The 16,533-nt window shown below is 36.4% G+C and overlaps 5 protein-coding genes across 6 annotated transcripts; 3 read left to right on the forward strand and 2 right to left on the reverse strand.

Annotated features, from left to right (window-relative positions):
• Nucleotides 1–245: 245 nt before the first annotated feature.
• LOC124459116 lies at nucleotides 246–1,463 on the reverse strand. Its single transcript, XM_047008644.1, has 4 exons — nucleotides 1,127–1,463; nucleotides 830–1,040; nucleotides 689–750; nucleotides 246–599 (listed from the first exon to the last, which is right to left on the reverse strand). The coding sequence occupies exons 1-4, from the start codon at nucleotides 1,461–1,463 to the stop codon at nucleotides 475–477; spliced, it is 735 nt and encodes a 244-aa protein (XP_046864600.1). The 3' UTR covers nucleotides 246–474.
• Nucleotides 1,464–4,226: 2,763 nt separating this feature from the next.
• Nucleotides 4,227–6,608, forward strand: LOC124459050 (transmembrane protein 198-like). Of its 2 annotated transcripts, XM_047008618.1 has the most exons (4): nucleotides 4,243–4,316; nucleotides 4,387–4,469; nucleotides 4,569–4,847; nucleotides 5,502–6,608. In XM_047008618.1, the coding sequence occupies exons 3-4, from the start codon at nucleotides 4,607–4,609 to the stop codon at nucleotides 6,146–6,148; spliced, it is 888 nt and encodes a 295-aa protein (XP_046864574.1). In that variant the 5' UTR covers nucleotides 4,243–4,316; nucleotides 4,387–4,469; nucleotides 4,569–4,606; the 3' UTR covers nucleotides 6,149–6,608. The 2 variants fall into 2 exon arrangements, with proteins under 2 accessions (XP_046864575.1, XP_046864574.1); XM_047008619.1 differs by having other exon boundaries at nucleotides 4,227–4,469.
• A 1,004-nt stretch (nucleotides 6,609–7,612) lies between these two features.
• On the reverse strand, nucleotides 7,613–9,004 carry LOC124459061 (dynein light chain roadblock-type 2). Its single transcript, XM_047008633.1, has 5 exons — nucleotides 8,920–9,004; nucleotides 8,741–8,816; nucleotides 8,495–8,604; nucleotides 8,369–8,426; nucleotides 7,613–7,805 (listed from the first exon to the last, which is right to left on the reverse strand). Exons 1-5 carry the CDS (start codon nucleotides 8,920–8,922, stop codon nucleotides 7,762–7,764), a joined length of 291 nt encoding a protein of 96 aa, XP_046864589.1. The 5' UTR covers nucleotides 8,923–9,004; the 3' UTR covers nucleotides 7,613–7,761.
• Nucleotides 9,005–9,417: 413 nt separating this feature from the next.
• Nucleotides 9,418–12,396, forward strand: LOC124459046 (dihydroorotate dehydrogenase (quinone), mitochondrial-like). The gene is made up of 8 exons (XM_047008615.1): nucleotides 9,418–9,530; nucleotides 9,746–9,961; nucleotides 10,026–10,225; nucleotides 10,628–10,883; nucleotides 10,964–11,080; nucleotides 11,346–11,499; nucleotides 11,749–11,908; nucleotides 12,074–12,396. The coding sequence occupies exons 1-8, from the start codon at nucleotides 9,510–9,512 to the stop codon at nucleotides 12,144–12,146; spliced, it is 1,197 nt and encodes a 398-aa protein (XP_046864571.1). The 5' UTR covers nucleotides 9,418–9,509; the 3' UTR covers nucleotides 12,147–12,396.
• Nucleotides 12,397–12,755: 359 nt separating this feature from the next.
• Nucleotides 12,756–16,242, forward strand: LOC124459045 (follistatin-related protein 5-like). Its single transcript, XM_047008614.1, has 4 exons — nucleotides 12,756–12,906; nucleotides 13,866–14,037; nucleotides 14,162–14,427; nucleotides 15,228–16,242. The coding sequence occupies exons 1-4, from the start codon at nucleotides 12,867–12,869 to the stop codon at nucleotides 16,058–16,060; spliced, it is 1,311 nt and encodes a 436-aa protein (XP_046864570.1). The 5' UTR covers nucleotides 12,756–12,866; the 3' UTR covers nucleotides 16,061–16,242.
• The last annotated feature ends 291 nt before the right edge of the window (nucleotides 16,243–16,533 follow it).

The following is a 16,533-nucleotide window of genomic DNA, read 5'->3' on the forward strand; positions in this document are numbered from 1 at the left end:
TCCACGCACACTAGTGGGTACATTAGGAAGTTTTTTCCAAATATTGCACATGCTGTTCGCAGAATGCCTTTCCATGCTGAGGCGACTCAGTGCATACATTGGGATAGTTCAGCAATGGAATACCTTTTACAAAATTCTGAAAACAATTTCATATAATATTATTAAGTTACGAAAAGCAAAGGAGTAATTTTATATAAAACTAAGATAAGTACCTTTCTACGCATCATGCAATGAGGAAACATTAATTTCCATATTCCATCGGCAACCCATAGCCTTCCACATCCTATAAGTTTGATTACGAAAATATCTTAGCCTGATGAGAATCACAGCTATTTTCCAATAGAATATATTTATAGCTTTTAAACTAATTTTAAAATACAATTGCATCTAACTTACCGCGCTCTTTGCAAGTATCAGAACAATCATCTGATGTATGCTCGTACAAACTTCTCGCCCTAATTTTGTCGATTTGTTCTAGAACCTAGAAGAGTCCCCATCTTCTTTAAGCAAACCAAAAAAGTCCAGTTGCCCCAATTCCCTCAACTCATTCTCCATCTCGCCGACCCAAAATGAAGCAGCAACTTGTTTCTCTCCAAAATCTTTATATAAAACGCAAATAATGCTTACCATCAAAAACTGTAACAACGTGATAACAGTAATACAGATCTACAACATATCGTTCTCTTACTGCCATTGTATACTTCATTAAACGCTTCAGAAAAACCGTTAAATGATACCCACGAATGACAACTATAGAAAACATGTTTCATTTGTAAAATCTACTTGCTATTTTAACATTAATTAATCAAGTGATTATATTGTAACTTACGCGAGTGACAGCTGCCACTGAAGCAAAGTTGAATCAACAAAACAGAGATCCGTAGCCTCGATCATTTTTCTTTGTTCGGGATATAACATCCAGCCATCTTTCCCATTACCGTACTTGGAATATCCATAAAGCAAATTACAGCGATTGCATCTAAGCGAAACTTTCACTCCATCGGTAGTTCCAGAAAGATCGTGTACCTGAACTTTACTGGCTTATTGTAGCTCACAAGATCATGGTTGCACTTAATACATTTGGAGCATGAAGGTGTAAATACATGCAACTTCCTATCGGTTGTACTAGGAACTTTTAATTTAGAAGCGGACTGTAAAAGAACATTTCCATCTTCTTCTTCTAAATTGGGACATACCAAAGCCAACACTTCTTTACGTACATTCACGGGGAGTACAAGCAAAGAAGACGCAACATTGGCAATAGAGCACACAAGTGACAACCCATATTTCAAAACAAGAACAAACAGAATTACATCAACATTTAGATCATTGCAGACTTTCAAATTAATAGATTCGATATCACTTAATATCCTCGACGCCACATATTCTTGATGTAGTTCCTCGTTGACATCTTTTCGCAAATCGTCAACCGATTGACAATTGTTACGCCTGCGCTTCGACATATTTTCAGCTTTTCCTAGTCAGAAATGATTTCGGCTTTCCCCAGTGATCCAGTGAGAAATGACTTTGGCTTTTCCCAGTCAGAAGTCATAGGAAATACTATTATTATGCATATTAAGCAATCTCGATTGCAATTGGCTAAGAACCTACCTACACTGCTATAGGTGACATATCATATAATTGTCCATGCAAAATTGTAAATAAAAAAGTATAATGGCAGACTCTTGCTCGATATTTGCAAGTGTTTTGCAAACTTTTTTCGCTCGAATTATTGAGTATTAAGACGTAAAAATAAACGGAATGTATTAAATTGTCAGTGAGGAGAGTTTTCATCGAGTATTTTTGGGAGAAAGACGAATGCGACACTGCGGACATTACGTCATTCGAGTGTGATAGTGTGATGTCGTGTGATGCATCACAATATTGCTAGCCAAAGTAGCAAAAAATATATCGCGCATCAGATGGCGTTGTGATGGATTGTGATACATTGTGATGGATTGTGATGCATTGTGATGGATTGTGATACATTGTGATGCATTGTGATGGATTGTGATACATTGTGATGCATTGTGATGGATTGTGATGGATTGTGATACATTGTGATGCATTGTGATGCATTGTGATGGATTGTGATGCATTGTGATGCATTGTGATGTAGTGTGATGTAGTGTGATGCATTGTGATACATTGTGATGGATTGTGATGCATTGTGATGGATTGTGATACATTGTGATGCATTGTGATGGATTGTGATGCATTGTGATACATTGTGATGCATTGTGATGTAGCGTGATACATTGTGATGTAGTGTGATGGATTGTGATACATTGTGATGCATTGTGATACATTGTGATGCATTGTGATGTAGTGTGATACATTGTGATGCATTGTGATACATTGTGATGCATTGTGATGTAGTGTGATACATTGTGATGTAGTGTGATGCATTGTGATGGATTGTGATACATTGTGATGCATTGTGATGTAGTGTGATACATTGTGATGGATTGTGATACATTGTGATGTAGTGTGATGCATTGTGATACATTGTGATACATTGTGATGCATTGTGATGTATTGTGATGGATTGTGATACATTGTGATGTAGTGTGATGCATTGTGATACATTGTGATGCATTGTGATGGATTGTGATACATTGTGATGCATTGTGATGGATTGTGATGGATTGTGATACATTTGATGCATTGTGATGCATTGTGATGCATTGTGATGCATTGTGATGGATTGTGATACATTGTGATGCATTGTGATGGATTGTGATGGATTGTGATACATTGTGATGCATTGTGATGCATTGTGATGCATTGTGATGGATTGTGATACATTGTGATGGATTGTGATGGATTGTGATACATTGTGATGCATTGTGATGCATTGTGATGCATTGTGATGGATTGTGATGCATTGTGATGCATTGTGATGTAGTGTGATGTAGTGTGATGCATTGTGATACATTGTGATGGATTGTGATGCATTGTGATGGATTGTGATACATTGTGATGCATTGTGATGGATTGTGATGCATTGTGATACATTGTGATGCATTGTGATGTAGTGTGATACATTGTGATGTAGTGTGATGGATTGTGATACATTGTGATGTAGTGTGATGCATTGTGATGCATTGTGATACATTGTGATGGATTGTGATACATTGTGATGTAGTGTGATACATTGTGATGCATTGTGATACATTGTGATACATTGTGATGCATTGTGATGTAGTGTGATACATTGTGATGTAGTGTGATGCATTGTGATGCATTGTGATGTAGTGTGATGCATTGTGATGTGGTGCGATGCATTGTGATCAGTGTCTGGGATTTATTAATATGTTCTGTGATGCATTGTGATAACAAACGATGACGAACGCTGTAGTGTGACGTTACGTAATGCATCACAAACTTTTATGCTGTTTGGCCAAAAAATATATCGTGCATGGTATAAAAATGAAGGTCTATAAATTTTTGTTACCTTAATTATTTTTGTGAAAGGTAGCAATACTTAACATCTTAACAATGAAAAAAAAGTAAAAATTATAATTTTATTTAACATACCTTAACTAAATTGCTGTATTTTGTTCGCGAACGACCAAATATGTACTCGACAACTCCGTCTTCCACAAACAACAAATTAAAAATAAACTTATCACGCGGCCATGTTGAAGAGCATACGAAATTCCATTGCTCAAAAAACCTTACGAAAACCGAGACCTCTTCGGTTGATGGTCGATTTATTTTCGGATTGTTCTCGTTAAATCCATGTTGAAGAGCATGCGAAATTCCATTGCTCAAAAAACCTTACGAAAACCGAGATCTCTTCGGTTGATGGTCGATTTATTTTCGGATTGTTCTCGTTAAATTCCTGTGCCATGAAATAAAGCAGGTCGAGCTGAGTCAGCAGAATATAGTAAAATGGTATGAAAATAGTAAAATGCCTTCTGAGCCGCCATATTTTATTTATAAGATGATTCTACAAGATGGATAGCAAAAATTAATGGTTAAAAAGTTGTCTGACCTGGTCACCAACATGGTTTTTCCTTAAATAGCAACATGACAACCATCAGCGTGCCTCTGTTACCATGGAGGTGCTCTCGCCATTAAATGTAAATTACCCTAAATTATCCATAACTACCTCATAATTACAAAGCACAAAGTCCGTGCGAAACCGGAAGTGGGATTGTCGAGCGGAGTAAAATTTAAATGAATGATGGTCGCATGTGACAAAAAAGTATAACAACCGATGACAACAGATGTTTACATGTTTTTTTAAGTAAATCTGACTCATGCTTAGAAAACAAGGGATATTTACGTGCGGTTAACAAAAGTCCACGGTTTGTTTTATTATGTACTTATGTTAATTTTTTTGTGGTTGAAAATTTACGATAGGACGTAAATTTATAGGTTGCTGAAGCTATTCTATATATCAAATCAGTGGTATCAAATTACTATTTCTTCTGTTTCCTTTCGTATTTGATCAAACAAAGGTTCGTATAGGACTATTTCTTACATATTGTTTATTTAATCGCTATTTGATTGCTTTATGGATCTCGTGGTTAACTTGAATTCTATCTTAACGTTTTAAGGTACTTAGCGAAACAAACCATAAGGCGTGTACTACACGATGACTCCGAATCACATAATTTATATTGTGGGCCTTTATCTGTCCTTCTTGTGGCCCGTATTTGCTGGAAATTCTACGAATGACACAGGAGGAAACAGCACACTGTACTCGAAGTTGAAAAATAAAACGGTTACACATTTCGACTCTTGCGAATGGAGTGATGTTAGACCGTCGTACTCAATTGCAAAATCGATTGTCGGTGGTTTTCTTATCATCGATGGCTGTGTTCTTTTTGTGCTTGGTAAGGAATATTGTGAATATTTTGAATATTTTGAGAATATCGACATTTTCAAAATTGTATTCATTGCATTCGCCAAATAGCTTGAAATTGCTCGCGATTTTCGAAAGATGAAACGCTCTGCCTTTGTTTAATTTAATTTTTCTTAGTTTTTCCATTTTTGTTTCAATTGAAGGGATTATTTTTTGTTTGTGGGAAGTTTACTTTAGATTTTATTCAATGAGAACTGAGGTAGCTTTCTACAAAGGCGACGCCGACCTGTTACCTGTTGATGTACTTAAAGTGTTAGGTATTTTCATTCCTGCGTTTTAACATGAATAATAAATCGACCACTGTCATAACTTTGGGAATTAACCTTTAAATAGACGAACGAACATCATCGATATTTGGTATTCAACGCGTTGATTGTGACATTTATATAACTTTCCTCCATTGTCGATACAGTATTCATTTGGTCCCATCCCGTTTTCAGTTGCACAAGCTTTATGGACAAGCGTTTTTATCCGTGGTCATACATTTGTAGATTAAAACTTATAGTTCATGATCAATACGTAATCTTATAGATTTTCAATAGTTACAAACACTAATTGCTAACTAATTTAAATGCTTTAAATATGTGTGCACAGCTAATTCAATGATTACGTTTCAACTTTTCAGGCTACAAGCAAGCCAGAACCTCCTTCTCGTTGATTGGCTTCTCTGTTGCGGCTCTGCTTGGGTATGCCATAGTTGACTACAAGTTTGATTTAAGTTTAGGAATTGAGATCCTAGTTGTTGGCTCAGCCGGTTTGTTTGGGTCAATACTGTCATCAAGTGTGATTTATTGTGGGATGTTCCTAACGGGGATTGGTACAGGATTTAGTCTTGGCTGTTTGGTCATCCTCATAGTTTCTGAAATTACTTCATTTGGCTCCTTTGCGGAACCTGTGTTGATTATTCTTCTAATGAGCATAATATTTGCAAGTTTATGCCTTTGGTGGAAGCGGACATTTATTATACTTGGAACCTCTATGATTGGTGGAACATTCATCGCTGGTGGTCTCGACTATTTTATTGAAGACTTGCTATTTGTTCAACACATACAACATATTATTTATGGAATGGAGTATCGAAAGCTTTGCTTCTTCTCGTGGATTGTGCTATCAATTTTTCCTGTTATTTCTATAGCAGGGGTTTTTATTCAGCATTTCAAGACAGCCAAGGGACACAAACCGAAAACATTGAACCACGAAGCTCTGGCAATGAATCGATTACCTCAAGTGTCACAACAACCGAGAGTCTCACCACATTCATCTGTGCTATGATAATTTTTATGGATTATGAACCAAGGGTGGTTAATTAGATTGTTTGAAACAACCATTTCAGTTGAATTCAAATAACCAGTTGGTTTGTATGATTGCACATTTCATTTTGGGTAACAACTTAACTGGTATACTATATAACTTCCCACGTTGAACTTTTTTCTGCCTATGGTGATGTCGTAGTTGTGGTTTGTTGTTGAAGAGATTAAGAGAAGCAACCTGAACTAAATGCATGAGATATTTTAAGTCTTGGATTTTTTGTAACAAAAGGCATGAGAGTCAGTTAGTACTGTAGGAGAGTCATAAAATGTTAAATAGTTCTACTAAAGAGTATTACTGATCAATGTATAAATTATTTTAAATTAATTTATGAAATGTTGGCGCATTTGTATATTGAATGCACATTGGAAGTTTCAATGAAGATATTAACTGTGATATAAAAGAATAAATTTCCAAAATGAAAGAATTCTCATTTGATGGCTGGATCCCAACCAACTAACTTGGCTTTGATCATCACTTCTTAACATGAAATCAACTAAAGTAATTCTCATTAAAAGGCCTACAGTAGAATTCTTTCCCAGTGGAAATGCTGAAGCCATATGGAACAACTTAAGTGTAAAGTATGCTTTTGAACATGGACATACAAAGTAATCTATTTTTGTGAGCCATTCACAAATTAACATGACTGGCCTTGTTTGTTCAAAAGTCTGTAGCCTAGCCTTACGTACAGTTGCTTTTGAAAAGAACATTAAATATGGGTCAATGATAAATGGTAGAGTTTTTAAAAAAACAGTTCCGAACAACAGACTTTTTCTCTAAGGACTGAAATGTACAATGCTTTTCAAAATATAATGAAGTTGCCCGCCACAAATTGAAGTTATTTTGGAAACAGTAACCTCACAAATCTATTTGCATGTCACAATTTTAAAATAGTACGTGCATTCCTCAGTGATAAAAATATTTGATTATAACTTTTATGTGTTTGTACCAGTGTGCGAATTAGCTCAGAAAAAACGATGTGCAATTTTTTTTGACAAAAGTGTTTCTTTAGAGGCATAATCAAAGTGATATTACGTTAATTATTATATAGCGCTAATTGTTAAATTAATATTTTTAAACGTGAACAAATTCATATGATTTACAACAGTGTTTTTCGTTAAAATTACTGATTTTTGCACATCGCTTGAAAAAGTGATGTGCAATTGTTTACATTTCAGCTAAAACGATGTGCAAATTGCACATTGCACACCGTTAATTCACACACTGGTTTGTACATATTGATTATTCAGGTTAGTGCAGTCTTGGAGAAAGATTGTTGGTGTTAGTGCTGATAGATTTTTCGACATTCTCAACTCCTAAGATTGCTACCGCCACGGTTATCAAAGTGTCAGTCAACACAAACACCGACAGTCCTTCTCAGGAATGTACTAACCTATGCAATATCTTCAAACATGTAACAATACCACATTTTTTAAAACCATTCACTACATAACTTTATTGTAAACATATTTATATATTTATACAAATGAAAAACATAATCGCTTATATGGAGTGGAAGACATTGCAATCTAAGTGCAAGAAAATATCTTTTTTGTAAACGGTTTTAGATCCTTTCTTCAAACAGACGGATTTTGAATGACTATTAGAAGATATTCCTTGTCTAGAAAAATTGAAGATAATGAAACGACTTCAAAAAATTTTCAACTATCTCAATGGATTTTTTTGATCTTTACAACTTTTCAATTTCATTCAACTTCAGTGAATTGTCAAATACATTCCTTACAAAGCTAATTTGATTGTTTCAAAGCAAAAGGCTACAATATAAATTGGACAATAAATAGAATAAAACCTCAGCTCAAAGATACCAAACTTATCACATAAAGGAAATACAACTATTTTTTAATTAGCACTCCTTGAGATAGTCACTTTCTGATAGACAATGGCAAATGTTTTTGCCGAAAACCCAGGGGAGTGGGAGATTTTCAACGCCCATAGCTTTGGTGACATGTATGAAAAGTTGGAGCAGAAATTGATTAAAAATAAAAAAAGTAATTGGGAATAAAATAAAGGGTGTATTTATCAAATACAAACACACTACAAAAGTCAGTCCAAGATTATAGAATAACCCTCATTTTTTTTTGGGCGGGGGTTTTAGAGTGGGGTGTGCATTTAACAAATAACAAGACTAAACATGTTGACTGTCCTAATTTTTTCTCCACATACCTGGAGCAACCATTATTTCATGCTTCTTGGAGCGAATTCTCAAAAATGTCAAATCATTCTGGAAAATCACACATATGTTAAACTGATTGGGTAGTATGTAGCCTGCATAAAAATTATTTAGCTAACCTGTGGGTCAATATCTCGGACTGTTCCCCTGGCTTTCGCAGTCAGTTGATGAATGAGACCAGAATATTGAACTGTAGTTGAGTTATCAAGGGTCGTACGAATTGGTATGCCTTCATTAAGAAAAAACACATTAAAAAACATTTGTCCACGACAAACTTTGTTCCGCTCATTTCATACACATAAAAAGCGATATACTAGAAGACATTATTTGGTAATACTAATGATTTTAACGATATAACGACGCACCTTCTTGATTCACAACGATGATACCGATCACTCCCTTGTGAGCTTGAATACGCTTCAAAGTTTCCTCGACTTCCGACTAAAAGAAACGCAAAAACGATAGAAACATAAGCGCCGATGATTTAAAAGAAGCTACAAATCATATTTAATGAGTTTAAGAAAATTCAAATCGTCTTTCTTACCATTTTTTTACCGTATTTCACAGATGACAAATTCACAAATCTTTGTTAAAATATTTCCAATGGCGTTGCCATGGTCGTGCTTCCATTTCACATTACTGAGCTTCACTTTCTGAATGTTCGAGCAAAAAATTCATGATTTTGGTCCATCATAAATTTTCTTGAATTTTAATGTACAATGTATTTTTTTCCAATTTTTTATTGTTTTATCAGAATGTTTTTTAGCATTTTGCGCTTTAGAGCGACATTTACATTTTATATTACCAACTTTTTCTGCTATTATCTTATTGCACACCAAAATATAATTTGATAAATTCATTTGAAAGTAAATCAAACGACTATGTTTACCCTGAAACGATAGCATAAATTTGATTGCCTAAAAGCTCATTTTTTTAAAAACCTTAACAAAAACCTTTAAATTTATAAATATCATATTTATAATTAAATCATAAAATGTTCTTACAAATGGAAGCACCTAACTCCAATGGTCCTTCTGGTCCTAAAACTCCCCGTGGTCTCAACGGTCCGAGAGAGATCATTGGCGAGTCTCAATTTTCTCTGATTGAATTTGAAATTCCATTGAGCATCTAAATATGTCCAGGAGTACGAGAAACGTATGTATTTTAGAAAAGGTTTTATTGTGAAAAAGCGTTGAAATTAAAGACATGATGTTAATCAATGACTTTCAAATGTTTTGGTGTTTACTCACAGTAAAAGGAATAGATCTTAAAGGAAGTTAATGATCTGTAATCAGTATTAGACGAACACACTTGTGGATGTGCTATGCTACTAGTAGAATCCATTGAAATGTTATTATTTGACCATACAGGTTTGGAGAAAGCTAAAGTATGGAATATTGACTTGTGGTGGTATTGCATCCGCAGTCTTGGTTTATGGCTCATTCACTGGTCATGAACTTCTTTATCGATCAATTTTAATGCCAGCAGTAGCATACATTGACCCTGAGAATGCTCACACACTGGCTGTGAAACTGGCCGCTCACAGCCTGGTACCTAAAGACAGAAGCATGCCTGATAAAGCTTTGGTACGAAACTGGTTGATTTGGGTTCCTCTATGACAATATTTTACATAAAGGATGTTCATTATAGGAGTCGAAATTGTTTGGCAAAATATTTCCAAATCCAATTGGTCTCGCCGCTGGTTTTGATAAACATGGTGAATGCATCGAAGGAATGTTCAAGATTGGCTTTGGTTTTGTTGAGATTGGGAGTATTACACCACTAGCACAACCAGGAAATGAGAGACCTCGTGTCTTCAGGTTAAAGCAGGATAAAGCTATCATTAATAGGTAGGTTATGCAGCAGTTATTTACTACTTCTAACTCGATATTTGAACATGTCGAGAGACCACATCTCTCTATTTGCATTGATAAAATGGCAGCCAGAGAACTAACCAGCATTGATAAAATGGCAGCCAGACAACTAACCAGCATTGATAAAATGGCAGCCAGACGAAGAACCGGCATATCTTCATTCAATAAAATTCGAGCTAGCGAAATCCTTTTTATTTCATTGCTATTGATGTTATTTCCTAAAAGCCCCTTTGAATTTTTGCTTTTTGTAAAAAGTTGGGCAGCCTGGGTGCTTCCTGGCATTTTCTCAAGGAAAATATTGAAGTGAAACTGATTGAACTGTTTTGTTCTTGCCAGTATCACAACCTGCTTAAAAACCTCAATGTTGAACATCTTTAGGTATGGTTTCAACAGCGTCGGTCACGATGTAGTGATCAATCGATTGACTAATGAAAAACGGCGCGTCAACCAAGGAGTCCTGGGCATTAATTTGGGCAAAAACAAGACGTCCACATGTGCTGCAGAAGATTATGTTTCTGGTGTCAAGAAATTTGCCCCTTTTGCTGACTACTTGACCATCAACGTGTCCTCGCCAAACACACCTGGTTTGAGGTCCTTACAAGGCAAGAAAGAACTAAGAAATTTATTAGAAAAGGTATCGTCTTAACATTTCTTAGCTGAATTAATGACGGAACATTTAAATGGATTATTGAAAATTTTTCATTTTCTTCTTAGGTTATAAAGGCACGAGATGAACTTACCCAAAGTCGTCCACCCATCTTGGTGAAAATTGCCGCTGACCTAACACCGCAGGCGAAGGAAGACATCGCTGACGTCATTACTAAAGCTCCCGTAAGTCCTGACCTTTACATTTTTCTGCTCTTAAAGGGATTTTTAGCAAAAATTGGTCGGGACCAAAGATTTTTATTTGAATTCTGTACGTCAGTTGAAAGAAAGCGGATGACAAAGTTTCAACTTTTCAGCTTCTACTCCTTGATAAATTCTCCTCATGTTGTTGTAGCGGAACGTCCATTTTATTTAGTACAAAGTAGACGGTGTAATCGTCTGCAACACGACTCTCCTCATGTTGTTGTAGCGGAACGTCCATTTTATTTAGTATAAAGTAGACGGTGTAATCGTCTGCAACACGACAACGTCTCGTCCTGAAGATCTGCGAAGCCAACACAAACACGAAACGGGTGGTCTTAGTGGCGAACCTTTGAAAAAACTTGCAACGCAAACCATTCGCGAGATGTATACGTTAACGAAAGGTATTCCTGTTCTTCTCCAATCATCAAAGTGAGAAATTCACTGGTTTTGCAAGAAACATTGATAGAATGGATTATTTCAGTGCAGGAAGAGATCAGACCAAGTCATTTTAAATGCGAGAGAGAAAAACATGTCTGTCATCCGTCAGTAAAATATACAAATAGAAAGCCAATACATCTTGTTTTCTTTCCATCTTAAGACTTAAGAGTTTCTATTCGAATGAATCAATGAAAGGTTTCTACTTGTTTCAGGTGAGCTTCCCATTATTGGAGTCGGTGGAGTATCGAACGGTCGAGACGCTTACGAGAAAATCCGAGCCGGTGCAAGTCTAGTGCAAATATATTCGGCGATAGCTTACGAGGGTTTCCCGATTGTGAAGAAAATCAAGCGAGAATTAGCTGAACTTTTGAGGTAAGATGTGAGTTGTTGGAATCTGGTGCGAGACTTTAAACTTTATCATTTGATTTTGTTCCTGAGAATAAAGTTCTTCCTTATTGTTAGTGCTTACTATTTTTAGTTCTTCCATAATGTATAAACATGTTCCTTCATGCTTTATTGGAAATAATTTCTTTCCAGGAATGATAATATCGGGTCTGTATCAGATGCAGTGGGTTTGGATGCCGGTGAATCTAACGAGAAGTTCTTATAGGGCTTGGGAAGATTGGAATTATTGTGATTGAATAGCTCAAAGAGGATTATCTCATTGGAAAAACGTTCTGCCTACCACATTGATTTTTCTTTTGCAAATGTCTCGTGTATCTCCATTTAAATCGTTCCTCGTAAATTCGCTCCACATTTGTAGCATAAGATCGAGTTACAATCATTCACAAGATTCTTGAGAATGTGATAATATTTTGAGTTTCCCGCCTTTTAAATTAAACTGGCTTCGTGCTAACGTACACGCTTGTGATTTCAGTGTTTGTTTTTGTGTTACTGTTTTTGTTAAAAAACTGTTCTCGTAACTTGCAAAACAGATTTTGGCCATCGGAAACGGCTGGAAAAAGTTAACGGTAGTTTGTCTATTTCGTATGTCTTGTTTTCCTTTTGAAGGATTCTCAATTTTGCTTCAACTTTTGAAAAGTCGAACTGAGTAGCGTAGCTTGACATTTTGAGCTGTGGGGGGGAGGGGTGATTCAAAGCGCAAAACTTACCGTCTTCCATAATATTGCCGTTTTCGTGACAGTTCGCACGGTCTAATTATTCAAATTATGACGTAAGCAGTGGGTGTTATTTGATATTGCCACAGCCGATAAAGCTGACAGCTTTTCATCATGTATTGCATTTCATCTTGCAAATTACAAAGCGTCAAAACACCGTTGCAATACGAATATTGAATCACATCAAGTGGTTAAGACTTGTTGCGTTATCCATGGATCGCTTTGTCGTGGTGAAGTTGTTGATTTTTATTGGTAAGCTATAAGCAGTTCAAAAAAATATTCAAGTCAGATGTGGGGTGAAGCAAACTTTGTTGGAGCTTTCGAACGCAATCAGAAATTCAAAAGTTAAAGTCAAGTGTAAAATAGCTTCCTTTTGCACTGTAGTATCGATTATCCACTTATGTCTAAAAACTTTAACATTATAGTAACTTTTCTATGTGCGTAGGTTCCCTTTGCTTGTAGTTCATGTTGTTAACTTGCACCACGGTAAGCGAAGACGTTTCTTGGGGGCTGTTTACTGACATATATCCCCGCTAACGATGTCGTTGTGACTTGTGACACGATGAATCATTTTGGGCGAATGGGAATGCTCCATTAGTTATTATTTGAGACATTCCCTGGAGCGCTTTTTATAAAATTTCATACAACATGATAATTAATAGCTATTATCACCCTTTAAAAATTAGTACTGGAACGATCAATGGTTTTCTTTCATTGTCACGTATCGACGAGCCTGACTAAATGGCCTCATTTCTGACATTGTCTAAAATTCACAAGCACTTTTGGACACTGTAAGCTAGCAGACTTTGCATACAAATGGTCTTGTCAACATCCGTTACAACGGATATTGAACTTGTGATTTCTGCATGAACCAATTTTTGACTATTCGCGATTTTTGTTGAGTTGTTCTACAAGACTATGATGGTTTTTTGTCGTAAAGTTATTTTCAACTATATTGTTCTATCGTAACATTGCAGTCAAACTGACGCTTAAATTCACTTTCAGCTTTTTTGTAAAATACTACTTCCGTGTTACTCCGTTAATTAATATCTTTTATTAAACAAAGCGATTATTTACTAACTACTTTAATCTCTTTGAAACTCCCAAGTTAGTATATGACGTTGCTCTTATGTTCATCGTTTATTCAAAGCAATTTAAAGGAAGGTTTGATGGTGCATCACATATTTTTACTATCTTTTGTATCTGAAAAGTTTTCCAACAAAGCGTCTTGATTGAGGCAACATCTTCACAATACAACGTCGCTTACGTCTTCGGCGGTGATGGTATTTATGTCATTGAACCGGAAACTAAAAGCTTGGTCACCAAAATAACCAACCTCACCTCTCCAGGACTTTGTACCAGAGGAAACAACCGCCGGTCAAGGTGGGTATTAAACTCGTACTTCGTACACAGTATAAAATTAACAGCTCAAATGGGTGTAGGACTTCCTTAAATCACATATCTATTTAACAAATAGAATATGCATGTCTCCTGTTTCTGTTTGTAGGAGCGAATGTTCTTTTAGTGGTGGGCAAGTCGTTGACGGTTCTGTCTACGTCTTGGATGCTTCCGGAAATGCTGTTCACGTGATTAATGTGACGACGCGACAAGTAATAGAAAGCATAAAAACCGATCCACAACCCTACGGTTTGTACTATCTGCCTTGGCGCAAGGAAATCTGGGTACATTCGTGGAATCTCTCTACATTTGACGTCATCAAGACAAACACCCGAAATCGTTCCCATCGTGCCATACGAGCTCACATTTCTCCAGGTGAGAGCAAATAGAAGTTTTAGAGGGTATGACGTATGAGCAAGCTGAAACTCTCTTTGTAGTCGTTGATCTACCGATTTAAAATTTTTCTTTTGATGTAAAATGTGTTTTTTATGTGTTCAACGTTACATTGAACATAATAAAACACTCAGAAATTACTTTCTGTATACAAAATGAATCAATGAGGTTGTGCAGTACGACTTAAGGCTCTTTACCACTCATCGCAAAACGTACTTGCAGCGAGCTTACCATGACTTGCAGCATAGTTAAATTAAATGAAGATATGATCTTCGCACTTTGTTGGACAATTTAAGCAATTGTCTCATGAACCTGAAAAAATCAGGTGACTCAACGGGATTCGAGCCCATGAAAAAATCCCATCCCGTTGAGTCACCTGATTTTTTCAGGTTCATGAGACAATTGCTTAAATTGTCCAACAAAGTGCGAAGATCATATCTTCATTTAATTTCAAACACCGCACCGCATAAAACATTCATAGTTAAATTAATTGAACAAAATTTTTTGAACGCGCGAACAGACTCGCAAGCTCGCAGCGAGAACATTTTGCGATGAGCGGAAAAGAGCTCTTAGTCTTAGAGTTAGGGTAGCAAAATTGTACGTAAAGTTACAACGTTTATTTATTTCGAAGTGACAAAAACGGGAACACGGTTCAAAATTCAGCTCATTAAATAAGAAAAGAATTGCAGATGAATAAGAGACGGGGCAAATTATAGACTTTATTTAATTTAATCATTAATGTTTTAGTATTTTAACCTGTCTGAGTACAATATGTCACTTAGGATGGACACATGGTCGAATGATTGCCGACAAAGCATTGTTGGAAGGTCAACGTGGCTACGTCACTCACTTCAGTAATCCGGGCATTCATAAGTTGAATTTGGAAGGAAAATCATACGCGGGCTTCGTGAATCTTACAACACATGGATGCACAGGCACATACAGTATTGCATATAACTTTTACAATGAACGTGTGTACGTCGACTGTCGATCTCGTTATCGCAGCGTTTCCACACTTGAAATCAACCCTTCCAATGACACTGTAACTCGAACCTTCAGGTTTCCTGGCTACTCCTATGTTTCGCCTAATGGCAGATTTCTCGTTACCACATATCGCAGTGGAAACATCAGTCGAATGAACATCCTCTCTTTTTCTGGATCAGATTTCCAGCATCACCCTCAACTCTTGATCCCCGGAGGCGTGTCACGTGCGGTTTTTTACCCCAAGAAAACAAATCCCGATACCTACTATGTATTTGTCACGCTTGATTACATAAACAAAATGGCGGTCGTCGATTTGGAGCTGGCCGGAAGAAATGATAGCAGCCGTTGGAAATATATCGATGACGTGGATCGTCTTGAGACAAGACGACACGGTGCTTCACGAAAATTGTTTATAAACGGAAAATGGATTATTTCCCCTGCATCGAAATCGAAGACTGTCGTCATCATTGATGCTGAGACCCAAAAGGTTCATGGGAAAATTGCAAACGTTAATGAAGGAGATTTGGCAGTCTGGGTCGATGATCCTAATCAGAGAGTTTCTGGGTCAGGTAGTCCTAAATCTTTCGTGGCGATGATTTGGTTTTGCATACTCTACAGATTTTTGTTTTAAAAAGTGGACATGTCACAATGCCATTTTTGACGTCTGTCGTGTTTGGTAAAACACGACAACTTACATAATTAAAATATTAGATATAATAGTCGATATATGCAATAATTAAATTATCTAGACATGTTAAGTGTACTGGTGTTCTCCGTTTCTTAAATGATGAATGTAGACAAATTTGAAATCCATCGTGCACGATTTTAATTATTCTTTTAACTTTGCCATGCAGTAGGTGCATTTCAGCTATTCTCCCAAAAATTCAAAGCAAAAAGAGATATTCGCCATGTTGGTTGAAATTTGAATTGTGAAAAAAGAAAATTGCTTTGTCAAATTCAACCAACATGGCGGCTGTGACGAGCTATACAAGAAATTCGAAAGCAATATGCGGCATTTGGGAGCAATACAGAACACGTAAAGCAATACAAGCATTGCAATGCAGGACATGTAGGAGCAATGCAGGACATGCGGGAGCAATCGAA

The sequence above is a fragment of the Xenia sp. Carnegie-2017 genome, unplaced genomic scaffold (assembly GCF_021976095.1).
Source record: "Xenia sp. Carnegie-2017 unplaced genomic scaffold, XeniaSp_v1 HiC_scaffold_64, whole genome shotgun sequence".
Lineage (NCBI taxonomy): Eukaryota > Metazoa > Cnidaria > Anthozoa > Malacalcyonacea > Xeniidae > Xenia > Xenia sp. Carnegie-2017.

What these genes read in the sequence shown, in the direction of transcription:
- LOC124459116 (XM_047008644.1), bottom strand. Translation starts at nt 1,463, where the DNA reads ATGTCGAAGCGCAGGCGTAACAATTGTCAATCGGTTGACGATTTGCGA. An exon ending in TTCTAAATTAAAAGTTCCTA is followed by an intron (nt 1,041 to 1,126) that starts GTACAACCGATA and finishes AGCTACAATAAG; the next exon opens with CCAGTAAAGTTCAGGTACAC. An exon ending in TAATGAAGTATACAATGGCA is followed by an intron (nt 600 to 688) that starts GTAAGAGAACGA and finishes TTTTATATAAAG; the next exon opens with ATTTTGGAGAGAAACAAGTT.
- LOC124459050 (XM_047008619.1), top strand. Translation starts at nt 4,607, where the DNA reads ATGACTCCGAATCACATAATTTATATTGTGGGCCTTTATCTGTCCTTC. An exon ending in CTGTGTTCTTTTTGTGCTTG is followed by an intron (nt 4,848 to 5,501) that starts GTAAGGAATATT and finishes TCAACTTTTCAG; the next exon opens with GCTACAAGCAAGCCAGAACC.
- LOC124459061 (XM_047008633.1), bottom strand. An exon ending in TCCGAGATATTGACCCACAG is followed by an intron (nt 8,427 to 8,494) that starts GTTAGCTAAATA and finishes GTGATTTTCCAG; the next exon opens with AATGATTTGACATTTTTGAG. An exon ending in TGAAATAATGGTTGCTCCAG is followed by an intron (nt 7,806 to 8,368) that starts GTATGTGGAGAA and finishes CAATTTTTCTAG; the next exon opens with ACAAGGAATATCTTCTAATA.
- LOC124459046 (XM_047008615.1), top strand. Translation starts at nt 9,510, where the DNA reads ATGTCCAGGAGTACGAGAAAC. An exon ending in TGTCCAGGAGTACGAGAAAC is followed by an intron (nt 9,531 to 9,745) that starts GTATGTATTTTA and finishes TTGACCATACAG; the next exon opens with GTTTGGAGAAAGCTAAAGTA. An exon ending in ACGTCATTACTAAAGCTCCC is followed by an intron (nt 11,081 to 11,345) that starts GTAAGTCCTGAC and finishes CATTTTATTTAG; the next exon opens with TATAAAGTAGACGGTGTAAT.
- LOC124459045 (XM_047008614.1), top strand. Translation starts at nt 12,867, where the DNA reads ATGGATCGCTTTGTCGTGGTGAAGTTGTTGATTTTTATTG. An exon ending in GAAGTTGTTGATTTTTATTG is followed by an intron (nt 12,907 to 13,865) that starts GTAAGCTATAAG and finishes GTATCTGAAAAG; the next exon opens with TTTTCCAACAAAGCGTCTTG. An exon ending in GGAAACAACCGCCGGTCAAG is followed by an intron (nt 14,038 to 14,161) that starts GTGGGTATTAAA and finishes TTCTGTTTGTAG; the next exon opens with GAGCGAATGTTCTTTTAGTG.